This window comes from Gnatocerus cornutus, chromosome 2, assembly GCF_029298725.1.
Source record: "Gnatocerus cornutus isolate USDA-ARS CGAHR chromosome 2, icGnaCorn1.1, whole genome shotgun sequence".
In the NCBI taxonomy this organism is placed as follows: domain Eukaryota; kingdom Metazoa; phylum Arthropoda; class Insecta; order Coleoptera; family Tenebrionidae; genus Gnatocerus; species Gnatocerus cornutus.
Window position 1 is genome coordinate 20,905,030 of NC_142234.1, and position 21,839 is coordinate 20,926,868.

General features: G+C 31.0%; 1 protein-coding gene across 4 annotated transcripts; it reads right to left on the reverse strand.

The window, feature by feature from the left end:
* Positions 1-234: 234 nt before the first annotated feature.
* On the reverse strand, positions 235-14,636 carry Proc-R (Proctolin receptor). 4 transcript variants are annotated; one of them, XM_088050449.1, is made up of 9 exons: positions 14,507-14,636; positions 14,156-14,253; positions 13,612-13,741; positions 8,984-9,159; positions 8,314-8,553; positions 7,769-8,070; positions 4,777-4,930; positions 4,495-4,730; positions 235-336 (listed from the first exon to the last, which is right to left on the reverse strand). In XM_088050449.1, the coding sequence occupies exons 3-9, from the start codon at positions 13,734-13,736 to the stop codon at positions 250-252; spliced, it is 1,320 nt and encodes a 439-aa protein (XP_087906575.1). In that variant the 5' UTR covers positions 13,737-13,741; positions 14,156-14,253; positions 14,507-14,636; the 3' UTR covers positions 235-249. The 4 variants fall into 4 exon arrangements, with proteins under 4 accessions (XP_087906575.1, XP_087906572.1, XP_087906573.1 ...); XM_088050446.1 differs by having other exon boundaries at positions 7,769-8,553; XM_088050447.1 differs by lacking the exon at positions 14,507-14,636 and adding an exon at positions 14,302-14,427 and having other exon boundaries at positions 7,769-8,553.
* Between the last annotated feature and the right edge of the window lie 7,203 nt (positions 14,637-21,839).

Below are 21,839 nucleotides of genomic sequence, written 5' to 3' on the forward strand. Positions count from 1 at the left end.
ACGCAAGCGTCGATTTGCCGATTTTGGTGTGGGCGGCAAAACGGCGCTACAGGTATTCACAAAAATGCAGGTGAACTTTCCTGCGGAATGTTCTCAAGGAAGCACATGGTGCCTTTTTTGTGCGGTGATGTCACGGGGAAAAAACGGTTTCTATCGATAAATAGTTTTATTAAACAAAATTAGTGTTTTATTTATAAATCAGTAAGCACATGTATTGTACATGAGAATGTAAAAATAAACTAATATAGTTTAAAGATTTATGTCGGTGGATTTTGCTTTTCCTGGGGGTCTGGTCATTAAGGATTTTGATCGGGGAATGCTGGTCAAGCTTTGGGTCTGAAACCAACAAATTCAATCTTGAGCAAAGTGCGGTTTTAACTGAATTTAAAATGTTAGAAGCGATAAGAGCTTAGAACTAGATTTAGTTTTTTGTTGCTCACATTAAATTATCCAAATATGTCAAAAGAGTGACTATTGGCGTCATTTATCATTTACCTCTCACGTGTGGGTGTCGATTGAAACTTAAGTGAGTGTGAAAGCGTTAATGTAACTTAGAAGTCGTAATGAAACTGATAACTGGCTAAGTGATACTGTTACAAATACTGATATTTTTATACAGATACCTTTTACACAGCGGTCGCTTTGTTCTGTTCATTTATCGAATTGTCAGTGAGAAGCATTTTTATCTTTATTATTGAAATGATAGAACTGTTGTTTTGTTGTAAAAAAAAGGAATTCATTCAATAAGCGTGAGAGTTGGAATAAAAAGAAAGCAAAATAAGAAGAAGTCGCAATTTTTTGTTTCTCCACTAAAGCAATTCAAATGTGTAAAACTTTTATTATCGTGTAATTCGATTGATTGCTATAAACATTACAAAAAGTCGATGAATTCAATGAAAAGCGTAAAAACATTGCATTGAAAGTTTTATGTCTCATTAACTAAAACGATTTGCATGAGGCCGTAAAATTGTCGTATTTTTGAGATATTAAATGTGCAAAATCCCGTTTCGTGTGATATTTCACTAAAATATTTTTTGCCTAAAATTATGTTATGTCCACGTTTTATTGCAGATTTCAATGGATTTTTTTTTTCAATTTATACTAACTACTACAATCGACTCCGCTTAATTGGGTCTCCGGATAATTCGGACATTTTATAAAAAACGGAATCAAATATAAGTAAAATTTCTTCTCTTTATTGGGGCAAAACATCAAATAATCGGGACTGAATGTCTTCAAAATTATTAATTATGAAAAACTCGACCAAGAACTTTTAACAGTTGCTGAGAAATCATTTAGAAACGCGAGATTTATCAAAAAATTACAATTCTGTCGGCATTCAAATCAAAATTTTTACAGAATCTTTGAAAGTCCTGACTTGATGAAACAAAACGGGCATCGGATTTAGAATTAGAAGGCAATTCTACTTTAAAAAAAAATGACTTTCCACTGCTCCAGAGTAAATATTGTCCAAATTTTTAAAATTTGGAAAATCTATCCCACTCTTTAAAAATTTTCGTTTTTGAGACCAAGCAATTACTTCATAATTTTGGTAATTTTAGTGTCACATCTATAAAATTTGGGGAAATTACCATTTTTAAATTGTTTATTAACTACACCAAATTACAAAATTGTAGAGTGAAAGACGCAGATTTAAAAAAAAAATATTTTTGAAACCAAGCTGAAAGTTCCCATATTCTGCACTAAAATTCGTATTTTTAGTAATTTTAGTGTTACAACTATGAAATTTGGGGAAATTACTATTTTTGAGTTTGTTTATTAACTCCACTAAACTACAAATTTATAGAGCAAAAAAGACCGATTTTAGAATTTTTTATTTTTGAGATCGAGCTAAAAGATTCCACATCCTGCACTAAAATTCGTAATTTTGGTAATTTTAGTGCTACAACTATAACTATAACTAGTTTTTTATTGACTCCACCAAATTGCAAAATTATAAAGCAAAAGACACAGATTTAAAAAAAAATATTTTTGAGATCAAGCTATAAGATTCCACATCCTGCAAAAAAATTCGTAATTTTGGTAATTTTAGTGCTACAACTATGAAATTTCGAGAAATTACTATTTTTGAGTCTATTATTAACACCGACAAATTACAAAATTATAGAGCGAAAGACACAGGTTTTAGAAACTTTTATTTTTGAAATCTAGCTAAAAGATTCCACACCCTTCTCTAAAATTCGTAGTCTTTATAACTTTAGTGCAACAGCTATGAAATTTGGAAAAATTACTATTTTAGAGTTTTTTATTGCCTCCACCAAATTACAAAATTATAAAGCAAATAACACAATTTGAAAAAAAAATATATCTTTGAGATCAAGCTTTAAGATTCCAGATCCTGCAAAAAAAATAGTAATTTTGATAATTTTAGCGCTACAACTATGAAATTTGGAGAAATGACTACTTTTAAGTTTTTTATTAACTTCACCAAATAACAAAATTGTGATGAAATTTGGAGAAATGACTACTTTTAAGTTTTTTATTAACTTCACCAAATAACAAAATTGTAGAGCAAAAGAGACCGATTTTAGAATATTTTTTTGAGACCAAGCTAAAAGTTCCCATATCCTTCATTAAAATTCTTAATTTTGGTAATTTTAGTGCTACAACTATGAAATTTGGAGAAATTACTATTTTAGAGTTTTTTATTGACTCCACCAAATTGCAAAATTATAAAGCGAAAGACACAAATTTAAGAAATTTTTATTTTTGGAACCGAGCTAAAAGTTCCCATATCTTGCAATAAAATTCGTAATTTTGGTAATTTTAGTGCTACAGCTACGAAACTTGGGGAAATTATTATTTTTGAGTCTTTATTAACTCCACCAAATTACTATCACAAAATGAAGAGGCGGACGTCAATGAAAAAATATTTCTTTTGTCTTCGCTAGAACTTTTTTTCCGGACAATCTGGTGGCAGTAACCAATGAAGATATCACCAAATTTACGAAAATTGTATCAGGAACGAAGAAATTATCTAGATTAATACGAAAACGTCTTCAAAATTTTTTTAATTATAAAAAAAAAATTATCAGTGATTTTCTATTCTGAGCAGTGAAATCATTTAGAAACGCGAAATTTATCAAACAAACTACAATTTTGTGGGCATTTAAATCAAAACCTTTGAAAGTTAACAAACATCTTTTTTTTTCTAAAAATCTCTTCAGATTCTTTGTCGTGTAGAAGTTACACAATGGCAAGAGATAAAAACTTGTTTAACACCGCGTTATAAAGCAGAGTTCTCAACCTTTATTATGACGTATTACAATAAAAAATTAAAGCCCCAATTTAGGAGTTTTCTGCAAGAAGTGTCAAAAAGTTTTAAATAACGGTTCGTTTTTCGAAAATTTCATCAATTTTTCTCAAATATCTTGGCAAAAACTAACTCTTCCGGCGACTTCTTCAGTTCGTTAGGAAGCTTATTTAATTATATTTCCAATAATAATAATATATTACTGAGTTTCATAATTTTGCAAGTTGCAAGTGAAAACTCAAAAACAAATTTTACAAATATCTCTGAATTCTGGCCTGATGGAGAAAAACGGGCTTCAGATTTAATAAAATAATAAAATTAAATGGACATAACCTGGATGTTATTCCATATTACTGAAAACCCCGGCGCCTCCACCATTTTCAACCCTCTAAAATCTTATCCATGCATCTATAAATATTTTCGGTTTAAAACAACTTAAACACTTTACATTTTATTGTAACTTTAGTGCAAGCAACTCTATTATGAATAACGATTTAAATACAACAAATTAAACTATTTCAACACTTATACTAAGTGTCTCCATGAATAGAAAATTGAAAGTGCACGTGTGTATTCTTGGTTGTATAAATTCGCGCTGTTGATTTTAAATAAAATTATTTACTACAAAAAGCACGTTCTGTAAACATTACTGTTGCTTGTATGTACAGTAATAACAAATAATGTAACACACAGTCGGTAATTACTGAAATCTAATAGTTAATTCCCATAGAAATAGTTTCTTTTCGACGATCCAACAATGTCAGCGACAGCGATTTGCATTTGCTAATTGGAATGAGCAAAAAATTAATTGAATGTAATAAAGAATTACGCAAGCAATTAATTGAAGAAAATTGAGTGTTCATATGCAATAGTGAAAATTTGAATTTTCGCTAATTTCGCTAATCGAAAATTATAACATAAATTAGACTATGAGCTTTACTGATTAGCACCAAACGATTTATTTGGCCATTTTATTGCTAAGCAGCCACGTTCTAAGTCCTTACCTTTCTAAACTGTAAAGATTAGCAGGGCGATTTAGTAATACACATCTAATTAATAGCTGTTAGTCACACTGGTTAAGAGTAATTTCAATGATAAAAATTTACCAATATGGAAGAAACGAAAAAGCCATAACATGTAAACTTCCGCTTCGTTCAAATCTTTATGCACGAGTTGTAGGTATTTACATATTTGCCTTTATTAAAGAAATAAATAGTTACCTCCAAGTTTCTTGGAGTGTGGTATTCAGAAACGTTCCTTCTCAAACCATTACCATTATCGACCGTACTGTATCTCGTTCTAGTTGTCGATAACATTAACGTATCTTGTCTATTTTTTCTGCGACCACAAAACAACGCTTTAAACGTCGTTCTGTATTTTTTTGACAGAATGCAATACATTACGAAATTGGTGGCTGCATTTACCGCTGAAAGAAAATTGAAAATGTTGCCGACAGCTGAAAGCAAAAGTCTGTTAAAACGTTTTGGAATTTTTCGGGTTACCTCGGTGAATATTTTCAGTTTCTCTCGTTTCTGATTGATGAAAGTTACTGTAGATCAGGAAGGAAGCTGTTGGGGTTTGGCAGATTAAAAATAGAAACACTACGCCAATTAACATCACCGTTATGCGGTTTTCATTGGACATTGAAACGGTTTCCTGTAATAAAAGACTAAATTAGATCGATATAGAGTCGATTTGTCAGAAATTGTTGTTCTTACTAAGTGAACACTTGAAATAATCCAAAGATCAAAGTTTTAAATAGCAAGAAATTCAGTCTATAAATCTCGTACAACCGAGTCATTAAATTCGTGGAGTTTTGATACAAAAACCTATAAAAATCGGATTGAAAGTCATTTCTTAAGTAGAATTTTTTCCTGATTTTAACCCCAAAGCCCGTTTTGCTCCATCAGGTCAGAACTTGGAGATATTTGTAAAATAAGGTTTTGCAAAATTTGTAAAATCATAAAACTCTTATTATATTATTGAAAAGGTAATTAATTAAGCTTTCCAACGAACTATACAAGTCGCTTGGAGAGTTAGTTTTTTGTAAGATAGTCGAGAAAAACTCACGAAGATTTCGAAAAGCAAACCGTTTTTATAAACTTTTTGTAGTTTTTCGAAAAATCTCGTGTTTATAAATGATTTCGTTGCTCAGAATGGAAGATCATAGGTAAAAAGTTTACAGCAAGTTCTTGGTCAAATTTTTATAATTAATTTAATTTAATTTAATAAAAATTACAATAATAAGCTTCCACTAAAATTCGTATTTTTTGTAGTTTTAGTGCTACAGCTACGAAATTTGGGGAATTTATTATTTTTGAATCGTGTATTAACTCTACCAAATTTCAAAACTTTAGAGCAAAAGGTACAAATTTTAGAAATTTTCATTTTGAAGAGGAAACAAAAATTTGCGACATCTTCTAGTAAAATTCGTAATTTTGGTAATTTTAGTGCTACAGCTACGAAATTTTGGGAAGTTACAATTTTTGAGTCGTGTATTAACTCCACCAAATTTCAAAACTTTAGAGCAAAAGACACAAATTTTAGAAATTTTTATTTTAAAAAGGAAGCAAAAATTTGCGACATTTTCCAGTAAAGTTTGTAATTTCCGTAATTTTAGTGCTACAGCTACGAAATTTGAAATATTTACTGTCTTTGAATCGTGTATTAACTTTACCAAATTTCAAAAATTTAGATCTAAAGGCACAGATTTTAAAAATTTTCATTTTGAAGAGAAGTAAAAAATTTTAACATCCGTTACGAAAATTTGTAATTTTGGTAATTTTAGTGCTACAGCTACGAAATTTGAGGAAAATACTATTTTTTAGTCATCCATAAACTCCACTAAAAATTTCAAAACTTTAGTGAAGAAGGCACAAACTTTAGAAATTTTCATTTGTAGAGGAAACAAAAATATGCGACATCCTCCACTAAAATTCGTACTTTTGGTAATTTTACTGCTACAGCTACGAAATTTGGGGAAAATACTATTTTTTAGTCATCCATAAACTCCACTAAAAATTTCAAAATTTTAGTGAAGAAGGCACAAACTTTAGAAATTTTCATTTGTAGAGGAAACAAAAATATGCGACATCCTCCACTAAAATTCGTACTTTTGCTAATTTTACTGCTACAGCTACGAAATTTGGAGAAAATACTATTTTTTAGTCATCTATAAACTCCGCTAAATTTCAAAATTTTAGTGAAGAAGGCACAAACTTTAGAAATTTTCATTTGTAGAGGAAACAAAAATATGCGACATCCTCCACTAAAATTTGTAATTTTGCTAATTTTACTGCTACAGCTACGAAATTTGGAGAAAATACTATTTTTTAGTCATCTATAAACTCCGCTAAATTTCAAAATTTTAGTGAAGAAGGCACAAACTTTAGAAATTTTCATTTGTAGAGGAAACAAAAATATGCGACATCCTCCACTAAAATTCGTACTTTTGCTAATTTTACTGTTACAGCTACGAAATTTGGGGAAAATGCTATTTTTTAGTCATCTATAAACTCTACTAAATTTCAAGATTTTAGTGAAGAAGGCACAAATTTTAGAAATTTTCTTTTGTATAGGAAACAAAAATATGCGACATCCTCCACTAAAATTTGTAATTTTGGTAATTTTAATGCTACAGCTACAAAATTTGGGGAAATTATTATTTTTTAGTCGTGTTTAAACTGCACTAAATTTCAAAATTTTAGAGCAAAAGGCACAAATTTTAGAAATTTTCATTTTGAAGAGGACGCAAATATTTTTGAGATCAAGCTATAAGATTCCACATCCTGCAAAGAAATCGTAATTTTGGTAATATTAGTGCTACACCTATGAAATATTGGGAAGTTACTATTTTTGAGTCGTGTATTAACTCTACTAAACTTCAAAATTTTAGGGCAAAAGGCACACATTTTAGAAATTTTCATTTTGAAGAGGAATCAAAAACTTCGATGTCCTCTACTAAAAGTCGCAATTTTGTTAATTTTGGTGCTACAGTTACGAAATTTGGGGAAGTTACTATTTTTGAGGAGTCGTGTATTGACTCTACTAAATTTCAAAATTTTAAAGCAAAAGGCACAAATTTTAGAAATTTTCACTTTAAAGAGGACACAAAAATCTCCACTTAAATTCGTAATTTTGGTAATTTTAGTGCTAGAGCTACGAAATTTGGGGAGGTTACTATTTTTGAGTCGTGTATTAACTCTATCAAATTTTAGAGCAAAAGGCACCAATTAAAAAAAAACAATTTTTTTTGAGAAAAAGAGTTTTCGAGAAAAAGTGAAGAAAAACAATTTTTTTAAGAATATCTCTGAATCCGGACCAAATGGAGCAAAACGGACTTTAGATTCAAAATAGAAGGCCATTCCACTTAAAAAATTACCTTCCAAAATGTGTTGATTAGTGTAATTACGAGTTTTATGCGAGTTGAATTGCTGACATCTTATAGGAAAAGTTTTCAAAATTGCTTGACAACCCCCAAAAATGTTTATTTACCTGTGTATTGGTCAGTTTCCTCCTTCTGCTAAGAGACTTATATACAGCATGAACTAGGAAACAATTAAAAGTGGCGATGAGTATCAATGGTATCAATGCGAAACACAATGCGGAGAACCAAGCCATAAACGTTTGATAAGCGTCATTCCTTCCCAAACTCGTGTGGTCTGTAGTAACAGTAAATTGCTTCAAGCAACACGTATCATTGTCGAAAGTGTCATCTGTAGCAACTAATTTACCAGCAGGGGGCCAGTCTTCACTGTCTTTACTCTTGGAAACTTCCTTTTTAGTATCAAGTCCCTCTATAACATTATTATTTATTCTTTTGGAACTGCTTTTGTTAAACATCGAAGGAATAACAGGAACATAGATGATATGCGGATGATTTGTGCAATTGACAGGAAGAAGTTTTTTGATGGTCGGTTCTAAGTTAGTGTAGACTTCTTTAACAAATTTTTCTGTTTCGTCTTGGTCATTCTGAAGATTGGTCACTACTATGCTATGATTTGGTAGATGATGGAAGGTAACATTGTGAAGACATTTACCGATTGGTTGTTGCTTGGCTTTGAGTTCTTCCGAAGTGCAATTGCGAAGACATGTTTCCTTGATTGCCAACTCGTATTCGAAAGTTGTCGAGAGCGTGGTGAGTATGCAGAAAATTGCAATTCCCGTTATCATCATTTTTGCTCTGTTCTCGGTGCACAGTACTTTACCTTTAATGGGATGGCAGACTGCAATGTATCTTTCTAAAGTAAAAGATACCGTCAGCCACACTGATGTGCTACCTAAAAATGAACCCATAAATCATCGATGTTTTTATCAAAGATTTCTTTCAAGTGTTAGTCATATCTACGTCAATGTTAAAAATGCGGCACGCTTCATTAGTATTGTGAAAATGCACGTTTGGCACTCATCCAGTTGATCCGCTGAAATTAAACCTGCGACTGACAGCTAATGGAAAGTGGTTTTAATTTTCGCGAACCAACTGGTCGAAACCAAAGTTAGTTCAGGCAAAATAAACATGAACCTCGGAATAATTTGCAGTCATTTTATTGTTCTAAACAAATTGTCAAAAGTCCCCAATCGATAGGTGTGCTGCTAAAGAAGTTACGCGGTGGTAAATGTCGAAGACAACAATTCTTTGCAAATAACCGAGCTTTTGAAATTTTTGGGTCTGTTTTGCCTGGACTAAGTTCCTTTCGTCGGATTGCTTACTTGCAGAGTCGCACAACCAGTGGGTTAAGCCGAAAAACCTCCAATACAACTCGTATTTTCGATCATGAATGTTCTTGTACACCGCGAAAGACAGAAAGAAGACAAACAACAGGTAAATAATATCAGCCACGGCCAGAGCGGTCAGATAAATATTCGTCGAACATCTCATTCGCTTCCTGGAATAAATTTCACATTATTTTTGTAATTACTTCAGGTAATTGAAGTTGTTTATTTTTTACATTATCACAACTGTAACCTCGAGCTCCTGCTGACGCTTTTAGTGAACATAACTCTTCTGTCATTCACCTAAATTGAAAACAATTTACTGAACACATTTTCCGAAGAATAATGACATGTTTGTTGATTTGATAGATTGCTGTTGATATACACCAGAATCGTAAAATCTCAACTGAGTTTCCAGATATTAATATCATATACAGACACGACTTCAAACATTTTTAATTTTGTCGGAAAGAAAAATGTGGGAGACCATTTAGTTGGTGAATTTTTATGGCGGAAATGTTTAGAGAGTTTTGAGCGGGTACTCTATAAATCTGTTGGCAATATTTCTAATAAACGTCTATCTGCGTAAACGACAAATATATTCTAATGATCTGAGAGTTAACAACGTTATGAGAAAAAATAAACTGGCAATGGTGGCATTTTTTCACTATCTATTTAAAGACTTTCGATTGCTACGAGTAGTTTGAATAATATTTTTCCCGGAAAATTTCATGTAAGAGATCTAACGATACATGTATATTTTCTTTCCATAAATCGGTTCCTTTTTAACTGTTTGATCTAGAAATATTCCCCCAATTGCTTTCGAAATGTACAACTCCAAACGCACATTTCAACGTTATTTTAAAAGCAGCGAAGTTCACGCTTCAATTCCTTGTTCAAATTGGATGTAGAATTATTATGGTCGGCGCAAATCCATGCCAAATCGTTCTTTGTAATTTTGTTCTGTGGTTAATATTTTTAACGTTTTGTTAACTTTCGAGATCTAGTTGAGATCTATTTTTTTCATTTTATGCTGGTTATTAACCGTGAAAACGGAGCAGTTGTCTTTTATGTAAACATAGACATGTACAAACAATTTTATGATCGCGCACAACTTTGTTAAAATTAGTTTCTAGGGTCAGTTACTTTCGGTTTGATGCAACTTTATTTGTGCGTAACTGCGAGAGATGTTGAACTTTTTATTCCTCAATTTGGAGCGTAAAGAAAATAATGTAAGAATTGAACTTTAGATTAATTTAGAGCATTTAATAATAACACGAGTAAGCAAATTTTGTATAGGAGAAGTGGAATGTTCTCCTGATTCAGAATCTGAAGTTTTGCTCCATCAGGTCCGGATTCAGCGATATTCTTTAAAAAATTATTTTCTTCACTTTTTCTTGAAAACTTGCAAAGTTATGGAATTGATCGACAGTGTTTTGGAAAACTAATTCAATAAGCTTTCCAACGACATATAAAACTCGTCGCTGAAATAAGTTCTTTCTTGATATTTTTAAAAACTGATTTCATGTCCTGAGAAAAACGCTGTTTTTAGTGATTTTCATGTGCAATCTTGCTTATAACTCAAAAATTATTAGATCGATTTTTTATTGTAATGGATCATTAAAAAGACTGAGATCTTGCCTTTTTGACACTCCGATAAGTGCATTGCTATCTCTTATTGTTTATAAGTTAGAAGACAAAAAACATTGAGAAGTTTTTCAAAAAATTTATTTTTTTTTATTTTTTGGCGATTTCATAAAAATCAATGCCACTGCTTAAAAAATTCTAATTTCAAGACACTTATTGAATTTTAAAATGACTTTAATGCAAACGCAGCACAAATAATACAATTTAGAAAATTTCTTGATGATGAAGAGTTCTCAGTTTGCTTATGGACTAAAAATTAGATTTAATTAATTAAATAGGTGGAAATCTTTGAAAGAAATTGTTCAGATTTCTTTGTAAAACAAAATGAGTAACTATTAAACACAAATACTCGCCAATCACTGCTTAAAAAATTCTAATTTTAAGACACTTATTGAATTTTAAAATGATTTTAATGCAAACGCAGCACGAATAAAACAATTTAGAAAATTTCTTGATGATGACGAGTTCTCAGTTTGCTTATAGACTAAAAATTAGACTTAATTAATTATTAAATAGGTGGAAATCTTTGAAAGGAATTGTTCAGATTTCTCTGTAAAACACAATAAGTAACTATTAAACACAAATACTCGCCAATCTGTTGGAAAGTTAATAAAAATATCATTAATATTTACAAAAATTTTATGTGGGACGAAGAAATTATCTAGATTTATACAAAAACGTCTTCAAAATTATTTAAATTATGAAAAACTTGACCAAGAATTTCTTAACAGTTGCTGTAAAATCATTTAAAAACGCGAGATATATTTAAAAAAAAATTCAATTCTGTGGGCATTCAAATCAAAATTTTTACAGAATCTTTGAAAGTCCTGAACTAAAGAAGCAAAACGGGCTTCGGATTTAGAATCAGGAGACAATTCTACTTTAGAAAAAATGACTTTCCACTGCTCCAGTGTAAATTTCATCGAAATTTTTAAAATTATGAAAATTTATTCCACACTTTAAAAATTTTGGGTTTTGAGACCAAGCAATTACCTCGTAATTTTGGTAATTTTAGCTTCACTTTTATGAAATTTAAGGAAGTTACTATTTTTAAGTTGTGTATTAATTTCACCAAATTATAAAATTGTAGAGCAAAACACAGAGATTTTAGAAATTTTTATTTTTGAGATCAAGCTAAAAGATTCCACATCCTGCAAAAAAAAATCGTAATTTTGGTAATTTTAGTGCTACAACTATGAAATTTCGAGAAAATACTATTTTTGAGTATTTTATTAACTCCGACAAATAACAAAATTACAGAGCGAAAGACACAGATTCTAGAAATTTTTATTTTTGAGACCGAGCTAAATATTACCACATCCTTCACTAAAATTCGTAATTTTGGTAATTTTACTGCTACAGCTTCGAAATTTGGGGAAATTACTATTTTTAAATTTTTTATTAACTCCACGAAACTACAAATTTATAGAGCAAAAAAGACCGATTTTAGATTTTTTTATTGTTGAAATCAAGCTAAAAGATTCTACATCCAGCACTAAAATTCGTAATTTTGGTAATTTTAGTGCTACAGTTATGAAATTCTTGGAAGTTACTAATTTTAAGTTGTGTATTAATTTAACCAAATTACAAAGTTGTACAGCAAAAGACACAGATTTTAGAAATTTTTATATTTGAGATCAAGCTAAAAGATTACACATCCTCCACTAAAATTCGTAATTTTGGTAATTTTAGTGCTACAGCTTTGAAATTTTGGGAAGTTACTATTTTTAAGTCGTGTATTGATTCGACCAAATTTCAAAATTTTGGAGCAAAAGACTCAGATTTTAGAAATTTTTATTTTTGAGACCGAGCTGAAAGTTACCACATCCTTCACAAAAATTAGTAATTTTGGTAATTTTAGTGCTCCAGCTATGAAATTTAGGGAAGTTACTACTTTTGAATCGTGTATCACCTCTACAAAATTTTAAAATTTTAAAGCAAAAGGCACATATTTCAGAAATTTTTATTTTAAGAGGAAGCAAAAATTTCCGACATCCTCCACAATACAAATAGAAAATTCTCGAGAAAATTCTAGTTTTCACGGGTTATCTGCAAAGATTCACGCTAGTGGACATGTTATCTAATAATATCGAAGTGCCAATAAAAACACAGAGAAGCCAAACCTTGAAAAAGTGAATTTAAATTTTCATACCGCATTTTAATTGTAATCAAACACAACTTATTGTAGGCAGATTTTTCACAATAAAAGAGCACCTCAAATATTTGTATTAATATTATTATGATAAACATTTACGTCACTTTACAAAAAACGTGACAAATTATGGAAATGTTCCAACAAAATTTATTTTTAATTTATTACTTTCCAATTCTTGACCTAAATCTTTCCATCCCTTGGAATTACAAAATTAAGTATTTTATTTTATGCGGCATTTCTTTTAGTATCCGATCGTTCCGACATGCATATTCAATATCTTTTGTGACTTTTACGATTGTAACGTCCTTAAGTTATTACAGGATATAACATATAAAAATAATTTCTCGCAGTTAAACTCGTTGTCATTTGATTCGGCTCGTCTTCAGATTTAAATAGGTAAGTTATATATGTTCAAACAGTTGGAAGAATTGGATGAGTTCCCGAAATTTGAAGTGTCCTATCTGCTGGATTATCAATTACGCCGTCATCTGTGATGTCGAAACTATTATCATTACAGCAGAAAATGCAGTTGTTCTATAAATAAAGAGCCATTTCTACGTAATTGAATCCAGTTATTTACCAAGATTATTGGCTAATATTAGAACAAACAAAATTTGGATGCAACAGTTCTTTTTCGTTTATTAAAAACTTTCAATCGATTTTATGACCGCTTATGACGAACATTAAAAGACCTTTAAACTACGCAATGAATTTAAGTTTCTAATTCCATTGTTATATTCCCAATTTAATGGTTTCAGAGAAGACTATGCAATCTACCACTCACAACATCGCAAGTGCTCGTGATTACAATTTTGTTACCAACCTCGTAAGAACTATCACTGTCACAGTATTTCCTCCAACTCCAATGCAGACCATGATGGGCACAAGAACCCTCTGTATCCAGAATCTGGTAGAGTCCAGAAACTGTTGCGATGGATCGTCATCCATTCTTACTACAAGAAGAAACAGTCACACTTTCTTCATGCTAAACACTGCACAATTTGCCGAAATTTTCAAACCGATTGACAATTGGCCAAGAAAGGTGTTTAGCCGAGCGATGTAGTCACTAAAATTAAAACTACTCAACTCGCTGTGTTTACAGTCGTCAAAAGCGATTTTGAGGATTCTTCGAGTCGCGATTTTCAAAAAATGGTTGTAAAAGGGAAAACCTTCGATTTTATGGGCGACTGATATGGAATGAGCGGGAGCAAAAATGAATGTAAATCGATTTATTTAGTCTATAATAGAAGGAACCGGACACATTTTTGAACAATTTATTCCACGTGCGACATTATTTTATTGCGACGAAAAAATTAATTCTCTATTAAGAATTGGACAACCTTCGCGGGTGTTAATGTGGTACTTACATTATAATTCAATCATTTTTCGAGGGGCACAACACACAAAATTTTTAATTGGACGCCAAACATCACTGTTCCAAATATCACCATGGCACTGTTCAAATCTGCAACAAACGAGATTTTAACTGATCACAATTTCTTTTTAAAATTACACATAATGAACTAGTTTTCGACAAATCAGCAACTTTTTCCCTCGCATTTTTATAGAAATGGTCAGGTAAGCACTCCCTTGTTAATCTGTATTACTGATAGAACCTACGCTTTAATAACTCGAGAGTGAGTAGGTGGACTGTAATATTTCGCTTCATCATTACGAGAGTCGAGTTCAATGTTAATTGTTGTGATTTCGAAAGTTACCTTGTTTGTTTTCACTGAGCACGAATTGTCATCGTTTTACAATCGCAGCTTTAGGAGTTTAAGCTCGCAGGCTCCGACACACAACTGAAGGAGTTTACAGCTTGCATGCTGTAGCTTGGACAGTCAGAGACAATTTAAATTTAGACCAATGCTAAATTATTATTGGACTACCTCGATGATTTCCTATTCTAAACTCATTAGTACTCAATTGAAAAGTTTATTGTAGTGTCTTTACAATTTCGCATAAATATTTAGGATTTTCCTTGGCACTAACTACAAATACGAAAAATGTTATAAACAAATAAAAATACCTTTATAACGTCCTTAAATTTATTTTATTGGATTCGGTTGTGATTTTCCGGAGCGCTGACAACAATACAAGTTTATTTTAAGATACGAGTTTCCCGAAAACCAAAACAAACGAGTTATATAGTCGGTGGTTAGAAGGTAAAACTAATTTTGGATTTTTTATCATAAAATATACCTAAAAACTTCAAAAATAACTGCACCTACTTAATAGTTAAAAAATTGCTTCTTTGGAGGTCGGAGCGCACTTTCAGCGGTGTATTGAGGTTTGCATAGGATGTGATAACAAATACAGAAAAATGTTGCTAATTAATTTAGACACTTGTTTATTGCACACGACCGTACGGATGAAATAAATGAAATAACCAAGTTTTTACCTCAAACTTTCAATAGCAAATTTCGCAAATTTTAGAAATTTTCAGTTTGGAAAAAAAATCCGACATCCTCAACTAAAATTTGTAATTTTGGTAATTTTAGTGCTACGGTTACACAATTTGGGGGAGTTACTATTTTTGAGTCGTGTATTAACTCTACCAAATTGCAAAATTGTAGAGCAAAAGACACTGATTTTAGAAATTTTCATGTGGAAGAAGAAACAAAAATATGCGACATCCCCCGCTAAAATTCGTAATTTTGGTAATTTTAGCGCTAAAGCTACAAAATTTGGGGACAATGTTATTTTTGAGTTGTGTATTAACTCCAGCAAATTTCAAAATTTTAGAGCAAAAGGCACAAATTTTAGAAATTTTTATTTAGAAGAGGAAGCAAAAATTTCCAACATTCTCCACTAAAATTTGTAGCTTTGGTAGGTTTAGTGCTACAGCTACAAAATTTGGGGAAATTACTACTTTTGAGTTGTGTATTAACTCTACTAAATTTCAAAGTTTTAGAGCAAAAGGCACAAATTTTAGAAATTTTCGTTTTGAGGAGGAAGCAAAAAGTTCCTATATCCTGCACTAAAATTCGTAATTTTGGTAATTTTAGTGCCACAACTATAAAATTTGGGGAAATTACTACTTTTGAGTTGTGTATTAACTCTACTAAATTTCAAAGTTTTAGAGCAAAAGGCACAAATTTTAGAAATTTTCGTTTTGAGGAGGAAGCATAAAGTTCCTATATCCTGCACTAAAATTCGTAATTTTGGTAATTTTAGTGCCACAACTATAAAATTTGGGGAAATTACTACTTTTGAGTTGTGTATTAACTCTACTAAATTTCAAAGTTTTAGAGCAAAAGGCACAAATTTTAGAAATTTTCGTTTTGAGGAGGAAGCAAAAAGTTCCTATATCCTGCACTAAAATTCGTAATTTTGGTAATTTTAGTGCCACAACTATAAAATTTGGGTAAGTTACTATTTTTGAGTCGTGTATTAACTCTACCAAATTTCAAAATTTTAGTGCAAAAGGCACAAATTTTAGGAATTTTTATTTTAAAGAGGGCACAAAAATCTGCAACAGCCTCCACTAAAATTCGTAGTTTTGGTAATTTATGTGCTACAGCTACGAAATTTGGGGAAGTTACTATTTTTAAGTCGTGTATTATCTCCACCAAATTTTAAAATTTTAGGGCAAAAGGCACAAATTTTAGAAATTTTCATTTTGATGAAGAAGCAAAAATTTCCGACAGCCTCCACTAAAATTCGTAGTTTTGGTAATTTATGTGCTACAGCTACGAAATTTGGGGAAGTTACTATTTTTAAGTCGTCCAAATTGTAAAATTTTAGAGCAAAAGGCACAAATTTTAGAAATTTTCATTTTAAAGAGGAAGCAAACATTTACGACATTCTCCACTAAAATTCGTAACTTAGGTAATTTTAGTGCTACAGCTACGAAATTTAGGCAATTTACTATTTTTAAGTCGTGTATTAACTCCAATAAATTTGAAAATTTTAGAGCAAAAGGCACAAATTTTTGAAATTTTCATTTTGAAGAGGAAGCAAAAATTTCCGACATTCTCCATTAAAATTCGTAATTTTGGTAATTTTAGTGCCACAACTATAAAATTTGGGTAAGTTACTATTTTTGAGTCGTGTATTAACTCTACCAAATTTCAAAATTTTAGTGCAAAAGGCACAAATTTTAGAAATTTTCATTGTGAAGTGGAAGCAAAAATTTCCGACATCCTCCACAAAAATTCGTAATTTTGGTAATTTTAGTGCTACATCTACGAAATTTTGAGAAATTACTATTTTTGAGTCGTGTATTAACTCCACCAAATTTTAAAATTTTAGGGCAAAAGAAGCATATTTTAGAAATTTTTATTTTGAAGATTAAGCAAAAATTTTCGACATCTTCCGCTAAAATTCGTAATTTTTGTAATTTTAGTGCTACAGCTATGAAATTTAGGGAAGTTGTTATTTTTGAGTCGTGTATTAATTCCATCAAGTTTCATAATTTTAGAACGAAAGGCACGAAATTTGGGGAAATTGCTACTTTTGAGTCGTGTAATAACTCCACCAAATTTCAAAATTTTACATCAAAAGGCACACATTTTAGAAATTTTTATTTTGAGGACGAAGCAAAACTTTTAGACATCCTCCGCTAAAATTTGTAATTTTAGTAATTTTAGTGATACAGCTATGAAATTTGGGGAAGTTACTATTTTTGAGTCGTGTAATAACTCCACCAAATTTCAAAATTTTACATCAAAAGGCACAAATTTTAGAAATTTTTATTTTGAGGACGAAGCAAAAATTTTCTACATCCTTCGCTAAAATTCGTAATTTTAGTGCTATAGATATTAAATTAGGGAAAGTTACTATTTTTGAGTCGTGTATTAACTCCAATAAGTTTCAAAATTTTAGATCAAAAGGCACAAATTTTAGAAATTTTCATTTTGAAGAGAAGCAAAAATTTTCGACATCTTCCGCTAAAATACGTAATTTTGGTAATTTTAGTGCTACAGCTACGAAATTTGGGGACATTACTATTTTTGAATCGTGCATTAACTCTACCAAATTGCAGAAGTTTAAAGCAAAAGGCACAAATTTTAGAAATTTTTATTTTGAAGACGAAGCAAAAAATTTCATCATCCTGAAATTCCTAATGTTGTCAGTACTCGGTGATTGGAAGCTAAAACTAATTATGGATTTTTTTATCATAAAATCTGCCTAAAAACTTCATAAACAACAACAAAAAATGCTTCTATGCAGGTAAGAGCGCATTTTCAGCGCTGTATTAAGATTTGCCTAAGACGTGATAACGATAACACGTTCAGAAAAATATTGCAAATTAAAATTATAAAACTTCTTAATTAATTTTAATGTTTGCTCGTTACGACTAATAAAGCACACTTGAAAGCCTCAATGCAATTTGAATAGCTCATTCATAAATAATATAAATAGATTTAATGTAGTCTGGAGTTCTGCAATATTTATTATCATAACATGGTAAAAATATTAACAACTATTTTTAATGCATGGTCATTAGGTTTCCTGACGTACGAAAACGTTTCAGATGAATGATCTAACTCAAAATTGAGGTGGAGAGAACGAAAAAATAGTCTAATAACAATAACTTACCAATTTGTTATGAAGAAACTCAAGCAGGATAAAGACTGAAAAAACGATATCTAATACACAAAGCTATAAAATTTCGAAGAATGAAAACAATCCGATAAAAATTTATTGGAAAATTGCAAACTACCTATCCATAACTTCAAAAATAGCCTCATAGCGATAACGTTTGGAAGGAGGGAATTACTTAGAATTGAAAATTTTGAAAAATTGTTGTACACGGAAGAATTCAATGAAGAATTTAAAGTTTTTGTACGACACATCGCCATGATAAAAAGTTAAATGTGTTAACTTACGCGACAAGTAGGTTAATTACTCTTTACGTTTATTGCTGATCAGGAATGTTAATCAGCTTATCAAAACGTATTCTAAGGTGTTTAAATTCTCATGTAATCCATAATAAAAAATATTATGTTGTTGAGTCCACAGGGCTCTGAGGAGAGTTTGTTATTAGATAAACTAAAATAAGGTCGTTAACACGTGTTGCGTCATAAATAAAATGGAAAAGTTAGTCAAATATATTTGCGGGGAATTTTTTGATCAATTATCATCGTACCATCTTCAATATACCGTTGGCGTTCCAAATTTTAAATTTGTTGTTGTTTATTCAATTTTTTAAGCTCAGTGTTTTCATACCTGCTACCTAATGTTGATAACACTACAAAATTATAATCACCACAAAAAAGCTTCTGAATTGGAAACAAAGATACGAGAAAAACTATGGCGAAAACGCAGTTTTGGAGAAAATTCCGGAGTTTGCCGTTTGGCGACAAGCCGAAATTTTAATTGGCCATTACTCAGTTATTTGTTGACGTACATGAAAATTTAGCACAGTTTTGGATTCTGTGTGAAATTCTGCGTTAAATGAATACGAATTACTTAAGTTTGCTTCACAAATAAACGAGCTATTGACAGAATTAGGTTTTCAGGAGGTCTTTTTTGGGGTGATTTTTACAGTACTTTTTTAGGGCAAAAATGACGATTAATGCTTTTGAATTATACATCAATCGAAAGAGGAGCTCGAGGTCTATCAACTGGCCAAATCTCAGATCGGTAGATCAAACAGTTTACAAGTGGCGCTCAAAAAACAAAAAATTCAAAATTTGAGTTCGAATTTTTTCCACAAAATCGAATTATCTGAAACCGGCAAAAATTATTAAAAAATTCCACATGATTGTCGAGATATTTTATTGCAATTCCCATAAGCGAAGCACGGCTGGAATCTCCTTAGAGAAAATCCATAGAAAATAGCAAATACATAACAGTATCTCAGATATTTTACGGTTTTATATAACCCATAGCGGATTATCTTATTAAAGTTGTTAACATCATAATCACCGCACTTGCTTGGCTCAAATTGCTTAACAACAATAAACTTGATCTGCAAAATGACTCCAGTGGTCAGAGATTACTGGAAATGATGCCCCCATTTCAGTTTCCTACAAAATTTGAATTACTTGCAGTATTTAAACACACTGACCTACATAGCCAGTGAGCAATGAATCACTTTAATTCTTGTAGTATCAAAGAAGTATATCATTTCCTTAACATCTATGAACTTAATTAATTCAAAAAACACGAGACTTTTGTACATTTATTTTGAGAAAGTTCAGTAATGACTGCCGTGATAAATAAAAATGATTCTTAGATAGCAATCTTAACGTTATGAAACCAAAAATTGACCTACAAAACGACGAGGAAGAGCAATTTTATGAAGACCGTCGTAAGTGCTAATATAGATCGTAATTAATAAAATGTATAATAACTCGAGTCAATAATTATAAGGCAGGCGAGCCTCCGGCTAAATAACAGTACCTGATACCCACTGCAAGTACCGTAGAACCAATACAGAGGCGTAGAACTGGGGCAATCGTAACGATTCACCTATAAACTCCTTACTCCTTTAAGCTTTTACAAAAAAAATAAAATCACCGCCATTCCGAGACAATTATCCCCAATTCTTAGACTACTCCATCCGGGACTGTTTTCCAAGAACGAAGAATTAGTCCACCCGGATAAAAATGAATCACGAGGAGTCAGGGTGTGTGTTCCGGTACCACTTTCTTCATTTCTTCTTCTACGTCACTGTATTTACCGGCTAACAGAGTAAAGAACTCGTTGCAGTAAAAAGCTTGCTCATTCGGATAGTTTTCGTTCTCGGTGAAGTTCTTGATCGATTAGTGAACGTTAGTTGGAACTCCTCGTCACAAGACTATTTCGCTGTTGCCGTTATTAGTAGAGAGTTTGACACGGGGAAATTAGTAGGTCTGACGATATGTAAAGTTACTTTGTAAATTTACTTACGCAGATCTTGATTTTGTATTTGTTTGCTCTGAAATGTACTCATTGAGTGATGCAGTGAACTGAACACTTATGGGCTTGTGAAAATAATGACTTTATTTTCGCTTTCCGCATTGTGATCTCGGGCTAGGACAAGTAAATAGGTAAGTTTTTCTTTTTTTATTTTTATTGGAGGTACGAAAGTGTCGCTGGAGACGTGTTATTATTTATTACCAAATTTTTGTTTGTTGAGATAAAAATAAGTGGAAAGCAAACTCACAGTTTCGCTCTTCTTAACCCAAATTTTATGAACTTGTGCTGATTTTAAATTGATAAGGATAAATTCGCCAAGGATTCACAAAATGGATTTTTTCTCAGTGGTTCTCAACAGAGAAGAATCAGAAATACTTTGAATTAGTAAATTTCGGTAAATTTTTTACCGCAGTTTTTGTTTGTTTTGATCTCAAAATTTTTGTTTAGATAGAATGGAATCAATTAAAACACAAAATTAACAGAGAAGACAAGAAAGTGAAAGAAAGTTGAGTTGATTACAGTTTTTTCTCATAATTAAATTTTTATAAAAAAAAAATAAGTTTCCACTCACTGGAATGGAACGACTTCTGCTTCTGGAAAAAAATTATTCAAATTTATGTCTAATTTAACAATTTAATATAAAAAACTGCAGAATGTGCAATAGATGTTCTTCAAATCGATCATGTCCATCATTCTTGAGATTTTTGGATTCTCTCTCATTTTTCTTCTTTAGAATCTTCACAACTTTACATTTTTTCGGTTTTCCTGTTTCTTTTCACGAAATTCTTTAAATCCGTCAGATTCTTCCAGATGCTTCAATATCTTCAGAACTTTTTGAAGATTTTTGAATTATTTCAGAAATTCTGCATGAAATTCTTTTCGTCTATTATTATTTATAAATATCTTCATCATTCTTAAGACTTATCAAATTTTTCACGTTTTTCAAATCGATCTATCTTGAGATTTTTGGATTCTCTCTTATCTTTCTTCTTTAAAATCTTCAAAACTTTACGTCTTTTCGGATTTCCTGGTATTTTTCATGAGATTCTTCAAATCCGTAGATTCTTTTAAATGCTTTTATATTTTCAGAATAATTTTTCTGAACTTCTTGGAGACTTTTGGATTCTCTCAGAATTTCGGCTTAAAATTCTTTAAGTATTCATTTTTATGGTATCATTATTATTTTTCATCATCAAATCA

Excerpts from the sequence above, each read along its gene's own strand:
- Proc-R (XM_088050446.1), bottom strand. The coding sequence starts at position 13,736 with ATGGATGACGATCCATCGCAACAGTTTCTGGACTCTACCAGATTCTGG. Across the intron at positions 4,931-7,768 it reads GGAAACTGACCAATACACAG|GAAACCGTTTCAATGTCCAA; the intron begins GTAAATAAACAT and ends CTTTTATTACAG. Across the intron at positions 4,731-4,776 it reads AACTGAAAATATTCACCGAG|CTGTCGGCAACATTTTCAAT; the intron begins GTAACCCGAAAA and ends TTTTGCTTTCAG.